General features: G+C 36.5%; 1 protein-coding gene across 9 annotated transcripts in view; it reads left to right on the top strand.

The window, feature by feature from the left end:
* The window catches only part of SYTL4 (synaptotagmin like 4), a 148,365-nt gene that overhangs the window by 98,987 nt on the left and 34,043 nt on the right, over window positions 1–15,335 (top strand). For 8 of the 9 annotated variants that reach the window (XM_027086076.1, XM_027086082.1, XM_027086075.1 and 5 more), the window contains 4 exons: window positions 7,299–7,481; window positions 7,730–7,945; window positions 8,086–8,195; window positions 8,427–8,529. In XM_027086076.1, the coding sequence (XP_026941877.1) occupies window positions 7,372–7,481; window positions 7,730–7,945; window positions 8,086–8,195; window positions 8,427–8,529 (539 nt within the window). In that variant the 5' untranslated portion in view covers window positions 7,299–7,371. Of the gene's footprint in view, window positions 1–7,049; window positions 7,140–7,298; window positions 7,482–7,729; window positions 7,946–8,085; window positions 8,196–8,426; window positions 8,530–15,335 lie in introns of those variants that run through there. The other variant, XM_027086081.1, reaches the window with a different exon arrangement.

The following is a 15,335-nucleotide window of genomic DNA, read 5'->3' as shown; positions in this document are numbered from 1 at the left end:
TACTATCATTTGCTTAATAATAGCAGTTTGATTCAGGGTTTCTTGGTTAAACTAATATCCTTTGAAAGACACTGGTTTACTTTTTCATTTTCAGTGAGGTATAAACTTTACCAAAATTGTCCATTGCCCTTGGTCCAAACAGCAAAATGCTTTTGTCATATCACTTAAGTGGGACATGACTGATAATGGAATAGAATTTATGTGCAAAACCAGCACATCATTATTACTTGTGGGTTTAGAGGACTAATTAAATACCAATTCAGCCTTTGTGCCCTTGAGCATGGGTCAATATTTCTGGAATTCACTGTCACCTCTAAAGTTGTCAGCATAGTTTCTCACTTAAAAAAAATGCCTGAAACTTTAAATGGTGTCTAGATGCAGTTTACCTCACACTTCATCTGTATTCTTTAATAGAAAATAAATGTCACTTTGTAAGACCCAGTCACATCTTAAAACACAAATGCACATATAAAAACTGACAAAAATAAAAATAGCTAAAACTTGGAGTGCACTCTCTGTGTTTACATTACTTTAAACACTACATATTTAAAAAATTCATTGAATCTTTATAACGAGCCCAAGGTGGTAGGTATAGTTATTATCTTCCTTTTACAAATGAGGAAATTGAAGCACTGAGAGGTTTAGTCATTGCCCAAGGTCACTCAGCTAGTAATTGATGAAGCCGGGATTCAAATTCAGGCAGTCTGAGTCCAGAGGCCATGCTTTTAACCATGACACTAGTCTGCCTCAGGAAAATAAAAATACTTTGCTCTCAGCTCTAGTACCACTCTTCAGTTTCTGTGAGTTTAAGTTTAAACATATAAATACAAATAGATTTCTTGGTGAAGACATTCAGTAAGCGTTTATTGAACTCATATTGTGTATCAGACACTATGCCAAGTAAGCTCTTGGGGGTATGAAGTCCAGATACAGTGCCTCCCTTCAAGAAGGCCACATCTGGTGGAAGTTTCTAGTTTGAGCATAAGTATTACCATCTTCACATTTATATGTGCATTGCATGTTTGGGAGAGGGAAGGTTACCAGTGTGCCCAGCAAATTAAACATGGAAAAATATGTTTTATTTGCTGCCCAGTGCAGGGACATTATTTGATGTTTTTCTAATTCACACCAGTTTCCATTTTGGGGACACCACAATGATTTTAAAGTCAAGTACTGTTCTTACAGGACTTCTATATCTTTGATAATCTTTTTTATATTTTAGGCCCTTGCCCAAGGTCATATAACTAATAAATATCACTGCTCTGTTGAACTGGTCTTCAGACTTTAAGATAATTTGAGAGAGCTCCCCTCACCCCTTCTTGAAAACTAGCTGTGTTAGTGTTGGTGTTAATGTTCATTTATTAATTATTATTATCTCTTAATCTACAAGATTAGGGTATAAAATGGATATATCCATTTGGATAAATAATTCTACACATGTTCACGTGTTCTACAATTATATCAAGATTATTGTGTTGTTCAAGTTGTCTATATATACTGTTTTTATCTGCTTGTGCTATCAGTAGACAGAGGTATATTAACCTCCCATTCTGATGGTAGATTTTTCAGTTCCCTCTTGCCTTTGTAAGTATTTGCATTAAAATATTATCCTGAGCAATAAATATATGTAATTTTCTAACTCAACAAACCATCTTTTCTAAAATATCTTCTTGTGGGCATGAGGGCCCCACAAGGATGCTATATTAAGACATTTCATTCGAGTCTTGACACCCCACGACTAACATGGAACAAATTGTCCATCAGAGCTTGGGTTCGGACATTCATGTTATCTGAGCTGTGGTCTTCTCAGTAGATAATCCTTACCCTTTTGACTATATACCTCTGACTGAATTTCAGTGAAGGGCCTTAACGAGTTTTCTTGGGCTTTGGTTTTGCCATTAAATCCTAGTGCTGTATCCGTCAATTGGGAGAATATGAAAAGTGACAGGTTTTCTAACCACAAATCTGTCTGGTTTTCTTATTTGTGCCCCTATTATTTTTCTGAGTTACATTTTTCAAAACGTGATGTGCCATTTACCATAAAAATATATCACTTAACTCATTGCATATAAAAGAAGTGTTTCTATCCCATGTTTTCCTTTTTGAATGTCTAGAAAACATTCTACCGTATGGTATGGGCATGGTGGTGGTGGTGGTGAGGCAGGCAGCAAGTTTCTTCTTTAAGATGTTAATGATAGATTTAGTACAATTATGAAGTTATGATTTCTTCTTTGGCATATGAGTTATTAAGAAGTATCTTTAAATTCCTAAAAGTATCAGGATTAAAAATTATCTTTTGTTATTGATTTCATATTTAATTTCCTTGAGGTCAGAGACCATGGTCTGTATGAGAATGGTTTCTTTGAAATTTACTGAGACTTGCATTATAACCTAGTACATGGTCATTTGGTGGTGGGGGGTTGGTAAATGTTCCATATGTGCTTAAAAAGAATATGATTTCCAATTGGATATAGAATTCTACATATGGCCATTAAATCAAGCTTATTTTGTTCAACTTGTCTATATACTTAGTAATATTTTATCTGCTTGTACTTTATTTTTTTGCTTTTGCTATTAATAATTGAAAGAAGTATGCTAATCTCCCCCCCTTTTTTTTAACAAATTCTAGACTATTTTATTTGTTGACTACAGTTATCGGTATAGTGCTAGATAATTTACATAGATTACATCATTTTTTTTCCTTTTTTAATTCAAGTATAGTTAATGTACAATATTATGTAAGTTACAGGTGTACACTATACTGATTCACAGTTATTAAAGGTTACATTTATAGTTATTGTGAAATATTAGCTATATTCCCTGTGTTGTATCCTTGTAGCTTATTTTATATAATCTCCCATTTTGATGGTCCATTTTTCAATTTCTCTCTCTAGTTGTACATAATCTTCCTTTATATATTTGGAGGTGTTTTATTAGTGCCTATTAATAAAACATACTAGGTTTTTTTACTCTATGTAGTGGTCTTATCTTTTATATAATGCTTTTATTATTTTGAAGTTTTATTTTTTAGATATTAATATAACTACCTCAACTTTATTTAGGTTTACATTTATCTGGTATATTTTTTCCATCTTTTTTACTTTCAGTCCTTCCTGATCTTTATGTTATAGATGTGTCCCTCATGAAATGGCACATACCTGGATTCTTAAATTTTATATAGTCTGTTAACCTCTGTATTTAAAAGGATGAGTTTTACTCATATATTTTTTGTTTGTTGAGATGTTGGAGCTTGTTTTTACCATCTTATGTTTTGCTTTCTATTTGTTTCAGTTTTTCTATGCTTTTTCTCCTTGCCTTAAAATTTTTTTTTTCTTATTCTGTTTTATTTTCCCCACTACTGACTCTGCAAGATTGCATCTCAAGTGAGCTGGCTAGTAACAGGGTTAACATTGGAAATAGCAACCTATGGTCCAAGGTGGGGTTGGGGGTGGGATGTGGCTTTTCTAAAAGGAGTCACATTGGCAAGTGATGGGGGAGAGGAGGCAGGGAGCTGATGGAGGTCATGGCTGATGGATTCTGAAAACTTTTTTTTTTTTTTTTTTTACAAGGGTGAAACAAGGATGTCTGATGGGAACTAGGGGAAAGGGAAGTGGGGATGTGAGATGAATGAAGGCTTAAAATAGAACCTGAAAGGACTAGATAAGGGAACTGAACTAAAGGCATGTAAAAAGACTTATGGGTGACAGTGAGGGTCCAGCTGAGATTGTAGACCAGGAATTATGTAGGACCTGGGTATAGGAGCAGAAAAGGCAGACTACTATAGCATTGGTACAGGTTTGGAATTTTGATGGACAGTTGCTGCAGAGAGATGAAGGTGCATGAATATGGAAGATATTGGTGAGAGTGGTTCAAATGTTGAGCCATCTGGAGTCCAGGATGGGTAGGGAAGGAAGATAGATCAACAGGAGGCAAGTAGACCAAGAGAAAATGGAGGGTGGGCTCAAGAGACTGTGGTCTTGATGAGGTTGAAGAACAGGTGTAGTGGGAGTAAGCTGTAATTGAAATGTAGGGATTCTTGAATTTAAGATTCCAGAGTGGGGCAATTCTGGTTGGTCAAGTCCATGAGTGAAAAATAAAGGGAAGATGTACAGTATTAGCAGTTCCATTTTGTTATGGTGCTGTCTTTGTTTCCTCAATGATGCTGTTACTTCCTTGGCTTTTACTATTACTTGGTTTCATTATTGTGCCAATGTGCTTGTCTCATCACAGAACTCTGCTGCCTCTCCACAAACATCAATTTTCTAATAAATCTGGTTTTGCTCTCATTTCCAGTATGCCTGTGCCATTCTTGGTCTTTAATTGACAGACAATTGGTGATACCTATTTTATCTAGGAGCCGCTGATTTTTTGCCAGTTCTTCAGCCATAATCACACATATGGGAATTCATTTCCACAATGCTTTTGATTGCTCTGTTCAATATTTTATAATTGCTTATTTTATAATTGCTTTGGCCGCGATCCTGCCTGGACAGAGCCAATAGAGCACTAGCTCTAGAATCTGATTGCCTGGGCTTGAATCCCAGCAACTGCAATTACTTTCTGTTTATTCTTGGGCAAGTTAACCTAACCTCTCCTGAGTCCTCATCTATAAAGTGTGGATAATAATAGTACTCATTCTTGGGGTTGTTGTGAGGATTAAATTAGTTAATATATGTAAAGTACTTATTGCCTGGCCTGTAATAAATTCTCAATAAACGGAACTGTTGGGGTGATGATGATAGTGACGATGATCAACAGTAGTGGTGGCATATGCAACACAATGTGCCAAATACAGTGTTAAGTGCTGGGCCAGATACATAGAAGAATATTGAAAAAGTCCTTGTTCTCATGGAGAGTATATATTCTCCTCAGGGATAAGAATTAAGAATATTTCCTCAAGACTACCTAAGAAAGGGCCTATGAAAGAGGCTTAGCATCTTATAGTTCAATAAAGACCAAGAAATAGTGAAGTCAAGAAAATATAGAGATTTCTGGAACCTGTGTCACTTTGCTGTGTTGTTTATACTCTCTATTGTATTGTCGGTAATTAGTTTTAAAAAGTGACAAGTGCTTGTTGTGTAGTTTCAAGGGAGAGCAGAGAAGGTAAGTATGATCCTCATTTCATTTCTCATGCTCTGTCCATCCTGGGCTGTTTGACTCTCATGACAACCAAATCTATATTTTCAGATGCAGTCTCTCTTCCTGAGGTACAGTTTTATGCCTCCAATTACTTCCAGAACCTAATTATCTGGATATCCAGTATGCAGCACAAACTCAATATGACTGAAATGAAACTTCTTGCCTTATTTCCACACCTGTTTCTTCTCTTACAGCCCTTGTCACTGTCAGGACTGTTACTAGTCAGTTGTTTAACCTTGACATACACAGTAGGCATCTTTGCCTTCACCTTCTTCATCCTCTCCACTCAATCAGTCACTCCATTCTGTCAGTTCTACTTCTCAAACCTATTCTATGTCCTTTTGTCTTCCTGTTCTGGTTTAGGCCTGCCCTGCAGCAGATTCAGTGAGTACGTGTACTCCAAACGTGTGTTCCAAACATTGTGATGGGACCTTTAACACACATTATTTAATTTTCTTGACAAGCTTGAGAGGTAGGTCATTTCGTAGATGAGAAACCAGAGGATGACAGAAATACAGTGACTTTGCCTAATTGGTTAGAAGCATAGTTAAGTAAACCTAGATTGTCTTTTTGTCTGGATTATTATAATAATCCCCATCTCCTTTGAATTTTTTTCTTTTTTGAAATTTAAAAGTAAGACATGTTTGTAAAAAAAAAATCAGAACTATGTAAAGTAAAAAGTAAAAGTTGCCCCCTTGCAGTTCTGCTTCCCGAGAGAAACCAATAATAATGGGTTTTGTTCTAGACCTTTTTCTTTGCATATACAAATGTATAGATAAATACTTTACCAAAGAGATCATTCAAGTGCAGTCCTGAAATGACTTTTTTTCCCACTCAGGAACATATTTTCATACAGATCTACCACATTTTTAAAATGGATACATAGTATGCTATCATATGGAAGTATTGTTTTGTTTAATGATTTCTCTGTTAAAGAACTTCTTTTTGCTCTTACAAATAATATTGCAGTAACTTTCTTGTACGTATACCTTGCATACACATTTATGTGAATATTTCTATTGGGTAGGTTCTTAGATGTGGTATTGCTTGCCTAAGGAGTATGCATATTTTACAATGTGTTACTAACTGTACTTCAATTTTTCTTTTGAATCAGTCTTCCATACTATGGCTGGAGCGATCTTTGTAAAACAAATTTGAGTATGTCATTTCCCAATATCAAAAACAAAGCAACAACAAAGATGCTCAATGGATTTCTATTGTCTATGTCATCAGTTTTTAAATTCTTAATTTTTAAGAGTATTCGAGAGCTACATAATCTGGTTCCAACCTGTATTTCCTACCGTTCTCCCCAACCAACAAACATATACTCTGTTCTATAAGGTAAAATCCACCTGCTCTGTAAAACCTTCCACATGTATAGTTCTCTCTCTTCCCTCTCTAGGCAAGATAGAACTAGTTACTCCCTTCTGTAAGTTCCCATAACAATTTATTATCCCTTTAATAGCACTTAGTACACTGTGCTATGTATCTGTCTCCCCCTACTACTCTGTGACCTTCTTAAAGACAAGAACTGTGCCTTACTCATCTCTGTATCCCCAGCATGTTGCCCAATACCTGTGATTGAGTTCTCAACAAATGTGCGTGAAATAGGTGAGGATATTCTTGAGGTAGTGTTAGCAATAAGGACTTTGGGAGATAGAGTAGGTGACAGCAGTTTTGAAGTGTAGCAGAAAGCTGACTGCATCCTGGGAACATGGATGCTGGTCAGGAAAGGGGAAATGGGTTTCAACTGGCAGAGGTCCCTGTGTGGTTTTCTCCACTACAGAGACCAGCTGTCTGATTATTTGGCTTAATAGACTTGTTACTTGAGAACATTAAAACAATTGAAAATTGGATGATTGAGGATACACTTTGGTGGAGGGGGAATTTGACTCAGCTGTTCTGTGCTCTTTCCAGACTTATGTTGAAAGACCCAACCCTTTGGCAGAGTCATGAATAAGTGTTTCTTCTTGAAAAATCAAAGCCTCTTCATTTTCAGGGTAGGATTCACCTGGGAGTAGGAATGGTAAATTGGTCACATACTTCTATGTTATCTCTAGCCTGGCTCAAGGGGGAGGTAGCCCACCGAAAGGCTCTAGGGCTGTGGGCCTCTTCTGGAGTAAATTACCTGTGCGAAATTAGTTCTTATCTTATTTCAGGTAACTCTGGGGTAGCTCTCCTGGACTGGTAGCTTTGAAGAAAGAAGAGTAGAAGGAAAAACTAGAATAAGTCATGTCGGAGATACTTGACCTCTCTTTTCTGTCTGAGGTGGAAAGGGATTTGATCCTCAGTGTTCTACAACGAGATGAGGAGCTCCGAAAAGCAGATGAGAAAAGGATTAGGTAAGAGTCCCAGAAAAATCATGGGCTCCCAGGCCTTTAACCAATGATACCTGGACTTTTCCTTATACTTCTCATCTGACTTTCAGAGGAACTTGTGTATGAGGTTTACAACTCCTCACTGGGTCAGGTTGGGTTCTGAGGTTGCTTCCACAGAACCAAATAGTCTTACTGTCTCTACCCCTCAACCCCTCTCCATCCAGCCTATACAGATTTCAAATCACTTGTGTTTCTCTTTTGGGTCTTGGCAGACGACTGAAGAATGAGTTACTGGAGATAAAAAGGAAAGGGGCCAAAAGGGGCAGCCAACACTATAGTGATCGGACCTGTGCCCGGTGCCAGGAGAGCCTGGGCCGTTTGACTCCCAAGACCAACACTTGTCGGGGTTGTAATCACCTGGTGTGTCGGGACTGCCGTATCCAGGAAAGCAATGGTACTTGGAGATGCAAGGTGTGCGCCAAGGAAATGTGAGTGTTAACTTATGGCTGAGTAGAGAGAAGAAATGGGGCCCCAGTTGTGGTTAGAATTTCTCCCCTCATCCTTTGTTGGTTGAATGTCAAGGGCATTTTTTTTAATCCATATGTCATTTTCTTTTATTCCTTTGCAGAGAGCTGAAGAAGGCAACTGGAGACTGGTTTTATGACCAGAAAGTGAATCGCTTTGCTTACCGCACCGGCAGTGAGATAATCAGGATGTCCCTGCGCCACAAACCTGCAGGTACCGGACCTGTCGGGAAATGGTTCCTTGAGGTGCTTGACCCTCTGCTGTGGGTGATAGACCCTCTGCTGTGGAATCTTAGTGTATTCTTATTGGTGGTGTCTTCACTCCATGAGCTCAGCCTGTTTGTAGGGAACATGAAGATTGTGTTGATCCTTTCTGCAAGCATGCTGTGTTTCCGTTGCCCCCCCTCATCACCACCCCTCTGCCATGCTTTTGTTTGTCTTGAAGTGAATAAAAGAGAGACAATGGGACAGTCCCTCCTTCATCAGTCACAGATGGGCAATATCTGGCCAGGAAGAAAGATCATTCAGGAGCAACAGAAGGAACCCAGGTAAGAACCAGCAATCATTTAAAGAACTGCTACACATTCCTTTAATTCTTTTATTTTTTTACTTCTATTTGTAAAATAATAGATGCTCATTGTAGGCAACTTTGGAAAGTACAGAAAAGAATAAAGAAGGAAGAAAAAAAAAACTTACTAATCCTGCAACCCACATATAAACATTAACATTTTGGCATATTTACTTTGTGCTTTATAAGAACAATTTGAAGACAAATACAGATAACACATACTCATTATTAAACATTTAACCAGTATAGGAAACAATAAAGAAATCAACAAATCGCCCAAATTCTTACTACCCCAGTATTCATATTATGTGAAAATTATTTCAGATATCTTTTGTGCATATATGTAGATAGAGGGATGGGTGGATGGATAGACTGAAAAGCCTTTATAATATTGGGTCATAATATAGTAAATTAAAAGCTTTGTTTAATTTTACTTGAATTTGACAGAATAAAACACTGAAATAAAATACAGGAATTGCTAATCTTCAGACGAATGTTTCTTTACCATAAAAGATATTAGTCATTAATATCCATTTAAGCTTAAGAAAAAATATGAAAACCATTGAGCAGTTAGTCATTTTTTTGTAGTGTCTTTTTGGTAACAGCCTTATCAAGCTATAATTCATACACCATATAATTCACCTATTAATAGTGTACAATGCAATGGTTTTTAGTATATACACAGAACGGTGCAACCATCACCTCAATTGATTTTAGAACTTTTTGTCACATTAAAAAGAAACCCTGTACCCTTTAGCTATCAGTGACTCCCCAACCTCCATATCTTTCCCATCCCTAAACAGTCACTGATCTACTTTTAATTTCTATATATTTGCCTATTTTGGACATTTTATTTAAATAGAATCATACAATATGTGGTCCTTTGTGACTGTCTTGTCTCACTTAACATAATGTTCTCAGGGTTCATCCGTGTTGAAGCATGTATCAGTACTTCATTTCTTTTTATTGCCAAATAATATTCCATTATATGTATATACCCCCATTTGTTTATCCATTCATCTGTTGATGGACATTTGGATTGTTTCCACTTTTTAGACTAATGCTATTATGAACATTTGTATTGAGTTTTTGTGTGGACATATGTTTTCATTTCTCTTAGAAAGATACCTAGGTGTGGAGTTGCTGGGTCAAATGATCATTTAGTCATTTTGTAAATCTACCTTTTTCAATATTAAACATTATCAGTGGACTCTACTATGAAGAAGGAGGAGGAGATTAGCTTGCTTACACTTCCTCCTAACACTTTCCCCTACTCCCACTTTTTATTAATCAAGTTATTTTTACTTTGTCAGGGCTTACAACATTTACATTCTGTTATGCAATCATAAACCATCTGCTTGTTTTATCTGTTTGTTTAGTTTTAGTTCATATTTAAAAGGATCTTATGCTTACAACCAGGCTTTGGCCCATGGTTCATCTATATTTCTGAATCCTTTACTTTGACTTCTTTTTATTTTTTTTATTTTTATTTTTTTGTCGTACACGGGCCTCTCACTGTTGTGGCCTCTCCCATTGCGGAGCACAGGCTCCAGATGCGCAGGCTCAGCAGCCATGGCTCACGGGCCTAGCCGCTCCGCAGCATGTGGGATCTTCCCGGACCAGGGCATGAACCCGTGTCCCCTGCATCGGCAGGTGGACTCTCAACCACTGTGCCACCAGGGAAGCCCTGACTTATTTCTTGATTGTCAGGATTTTATCATTGAGAAGTTCCTTCAAGAATAGCTTGTGGGTGCTATATTCATTTCACTCTTTCATGTTAAGAATGTCTGCCTAGTCCCTTTATGAATTTGAATGATATCTTGGCTGGATATTATATTCTTGGGTTACACTTTCTTTCCCTTAGAATATTGTAGACATTACTCCATTGTCTTCTGCCACTGAATGTAACTGAAGGAGTCTTAGGCCAGCTAGCCTTTTCTTTTTCTCCCTTGTAGGTAACACACTGTGTGTGTGTGTGTGTGTGTGTGTGGTGTGTGTGTGCATGCACACATACATGCACACATGTGTGTCTGAATATGCCTGAAAATTTCCTTTTATTTTTCTTGAAGTTTAGTAACTTAACAAGGATAGATCTCAATGGTGATCATCCTGTTTCATTTTTCCCTGATACACAGTGTACCCTTGATGAATTCTTTCTTCATTGATGGAAAATTTTTCTGCATTGTATCCTGTGAACTCTTTCTATTTCACTAGTTAAGTTCTCCACTTCAGGGACATTGGATTTCTTCATCTTCCATTTCTGTCCTTTTACTGTCAAATGCAAAAGAAAAATAGAAAGGTGAAAGCAATTAATCATAATAGCCCAACCCTTTCTTCTGTGCTATTACTTTGATTTTCAGCCATTTTCTTTTTTCCATTTCCTCCCTTCTTCCCTCTCCCCTTCCTTTTTGCTGTATCTAATTTACTGATTTGAATGAATGATCTTGTTTACGTTTTAATTTATTCTTTGCTCTCAGTTTTCCTTTTTCTCTAATTTTGTTGTTTCATCATCTTGTATTGAGCTCTTGTACCTTATCAAATCTATATTCTTATTAAGTTCCTGTGTAAGTCTAAAGCATTCACAGAAAAGCTACTTATTTTCCTATGATTATATTCTTCTCCACAATTCGTTCTTTGTTCATCATGCAAGTTCTTTCTATTTCTCCCCACCCCATGTCATATTTATGTATCTTCTAGACCACTTCTTTTCATTCCACTCATGTTTAACATGGGAGGTTCTGTCTGTAGTTTTTGTTTGCTCTGATATAGTGTGTGAATTCTTCTTGACAGGCTTTTCATCTCAACTTGACACAATTTATCTCTTCTCCACACTCAATTATACTTTAGTTTAAGGATAGAAGTTACTTTCTACAAAATACCTGTACTCCAAAAACTATAAGATGCTGATGAAAGAAATTAAAGACCACACAAACATACTATGTTCTTCAATTGGAAGAATCAATATTGTTAAAATAACCATACTACCCAAGGCAATCTACAGATTCAGTGCAGTCCCTATCAAATCACCAACGGTATTTTTCATAGAACTGGAACAAGAAATTTTAAAATCTGTATGGAAACACAAAAGACCCTGAGTAGCCAAAACAATCTTGAGAAAGATGAATGGAGCTAGAGGAATCAAGTGCCCTGACTTCAGCCTATACTACACAGCTACAGTAATCAAAATAGTATGGTACCAGCACAAAAACAGACACATAGATCAATGGAACAGGATAGAAAGCCCAGAAATAAACCCACACACTTATGGTCAATTAATCTATGACAAAAGAGTCAAGAATATACAATGGAGAAAAGACAGTCTCTTCAGTCAGTGGTGTGGGGAAAACTGGACAGTTACATGTAAAAGAGTGAAATTAGAACATTCTCTAACACCATATACAAAAATAAACTCAAAATGGATTAAAGACCTAACTATAAGAACAGATACTGTAAAACTCCTAGAGGAAGACATAGGCAGGACACTCTTTGATGTAAACCGCAGCAGTATTTTTTTGGACCTGTCTCTTAGAGTAATGGAAACAAAAGCAAAAATAAACAGATGGGACCTACTTAAACTTGAAAGCTTTTGCACAGCAAAGGAAATCATAAACAAAATGAAAAGACAACCTACAAAATGGGAGAAAATATTTGCAAATGATGTGACTGACAAGGGATTAATTTCCAAACTAAACAAACAGCTCATACAACTCAATATCAAAAAACCAAACAACCCAAACAAAAAATGGGCAGAAGACTTTTAATAGACATTTCTCCAAAGAAGACATACAGATGGCCAACAGGCACATGAAAAGATGCTCAGCATTGCTAATTACTAGAAAAAAACAAATCAAAATGATAATACGGTACCACCTCACACTGGTCAGAATGGCCATCATCAAAAAGTCTACAAATGATAAATGCTGGAGAGGGTGTGGATCAAAGAGAACCCTCCTACGCTGTTGGTGGGAATGTAAATTGGTGCAGCCACTATGCAAAATAGTATGGAGGTTCCTTAAAAAACTAAAAATGGAGTTGCCATATGATCCAACAATCCCACTCTTGGGCATATATATAGAAAAGACAAAAACTCTAATTCGAAAAGATACATGCACCCCCGAGGTTCATAGCAGCATTATAGTCAAGACATGGAAGCAATTTAAGTGTCCATCAACAGATGAATGGACAAAGAAGATGTGGTACATATATACAATGGAATACTACTCAGCCATAAAAAGAAAGAGAATGCCATTTGGAGCAACATGGATGGACTTAGAGATTATCATACTAAGTGAAGTAAGTCAGACAGAGAAAGACAAATACCATATGATATCACTTATGTATGGAATCTAGAATATGATACAAATAAACTTATTTACAAAACAGAAATAGACTTACAGACATAGGAAACAAATTTATGGTTACCAAAGGGGAAAGGGGTAGGGAGGGATAAACTGGGAATTTGGGATTAGCAGATATACACTACTATATATAAAACAGATAAACAACAAGGACCTACTGTATAGCACAGGGAACTATATTCAATATCTTGTAATAACCCATAATGGAAAAAAATCTGAAAAAGAATATATATATATATGCATATAACTGTGAATCACTTTGCTATACACCTGAAACATTGTAAATCAACTATACTTCAATAAAAAGTAAATAAAATAAAATACAATACTTGGGAAAAAAAGAAATTGCTTTCTATATACTTCTTTTCTGTAACCCGAGGGGAGGGGCAAAAGACAACTTGAGGATCCTGGGTTTCAGTCTCCTGAAATTCTCTTAAATGTCTGGGCTTACTCAGTCCAGCTCTGGATGCATCCTCTAGTTCATACCAGTGACCCTGAAAGATGATTTCCCCCAGCAGGCTTGTCTGCCTCTGCTGGGGTCTCCCAGTGATACCTGGGGCTACAAATATTGAGGACTTTTGTTTTCCTTGTCTTACCCCAGGACTGCCTGCTCACTTAATCTGTACATCTCCACATTGGAAGTTTTGCTGAGCTAGATCTTTCTTCTGTTTTCTTAGCCATGACTTTTTCAACTTTATGACTTGAGTCTTTATTCCTTTCCTCATTTGGCTGCTGCTGCTGAATTTTTGACTTTTTATTTGTGTTTTTTTCCCCTAACTTTCTCTTGGCCAAAGAGAAATGACTTTATCATGTTTTATATGATTGATGAAAAGCAATATAGAAATATATCAAATGAGTCCCCAGTAACCTCACTTCCTCTGCCCCAGACAGTTCTTGTTACCAGTCATTAATAATTTTGATATATGGACTACCAGACTGTCTAAATGTACAAATATGGGTTGGATTTTTCAAGTTTTAATTTCTTTTTACAAAAGGATCGTACTGTATACATGTTAAGTGAAAAAATGAGACAGAATTTAAAAAACTCAAGAATACAGATAATATGGAAAATGGGCAAAAGATTTGAACATTTTACCAAAGATAATATACAGATATCAAATAAACACATGAAAAGATGCTCAACATCATTAGTCATTAGGGAAATGCAAATTAAAATCATACGATGCTACTGTGTACCCACTAGAATGGCTAAAATTATAAAGACTGACTATAACAGTTTTTGTTAATTTAAATTTTTTATTGAAGTATAGTCAATTTACAGTCTTGTGCTAATTTCTGCTGTACAGCAAAGTGACTCAGTTATGCACATATATACATTCTTTTCAAATATTTTTTCCATTATGAATTATCCCAGGAGATTGGATATAGTTCCCTGTGCTATACAGTAGGACCTTGTTGTTATCCATTCTAAAAGTAATAGTTTGCATCTATTAACCCCAAACTCCCTGTCCATCCCTCTCCCTCCTCCTATCCCCCTTGGCAACCACAAGTCTGTTCTCTATGTCTGTGAGTCTATTTCTGTTTTGTAGCTAGGTTCATTTGTACCATAGTTTAGATTCCACATATAAGTGGTATCATATGGTATTTGTCTTTCTCTTTCTGACTTCACTTAGTAAGATAATCTCTAGTTGCATCTATGTTGCTGCAAATGGCATTATTTCATTCTTTTTTGTGGCTGAGTAGTATTCCATTGTATGTGTGTACCATATCTTCTTTATCCATTCATCTGTCAATGGACATTTAGGTTGTTTCTATGTCTTGGTTATTGTGAATAGTGCTGCTTTGAACACAGGGTTGCATGTATCTTTTTGAATTATAGATTTGTCTGAGTATATGCCCAGGAGTGGGATTGCTAGATCATATGGTAACTCTACTTGTAGTTTTCTGAGGAACATCGATACTGTTTTGCATAGTGGCTGTACCAATTTACATTCCCACCAACAGTGTAGGAGGATTCGCTTTTCTCCACACCCTCTCCATCATTTGTTACTTGTAGACTTTTTGATGATGGCCAGTATGAGGTGGTACCTCATTATAGTTTTGATTTGCATTTCTCTAATCAGTGATGTTGAGCATCTTTTCATGTGCCTGTTGGCCATCTGCATGTCTTCTTTGGAGAAATGTCTGTTAAAGTCTTCTGCCCATTTTTCAATTGGGTGGTTTGTTTTTTTGTTGTTGAGTTGTATGAGCTGTTTGTATATTTTGGAGATTAAGCCCTTGCTGGTTGCATCATTTGCAAATATTTTCTCCCATTCGTTTTTCTAGAATTCTAGTCTTTTCTAGTCTTTTCTAGTCAATTCTAGTCTTTTCTAGTCTTTTCGTTTTGTTTATAGTTTCATTTGCTGTGCAAAAGCTTGTAAGTTTGATTAGGTCCCATTTGTTTATTTTTGTTTTTATGTCTATTGCC

The sequence above is a fragment of the Aethalodelphis obliquidens genome, unplaced genomic scaffold, assembly GCF_003676395.1.
Source record: "Aethalodelphis obliquidens isolate GAN/ISIS:26980383/991018 unplaced genomic scaffold, ASM367639v1 scaffold54, whole genome shotgun sequence".
NCBI lineage: Eukaryota > Metazoa > Chordata > Mammalia > Artiodactyla > Delphinidae > Aethalodelphis > Aethalodelphis obliquidens.
The sequence above is the reverse complement of the archived record's forward strand: the minus strand, read 5'-3'. Positions and strand labels throughout refer to the sequence as shown.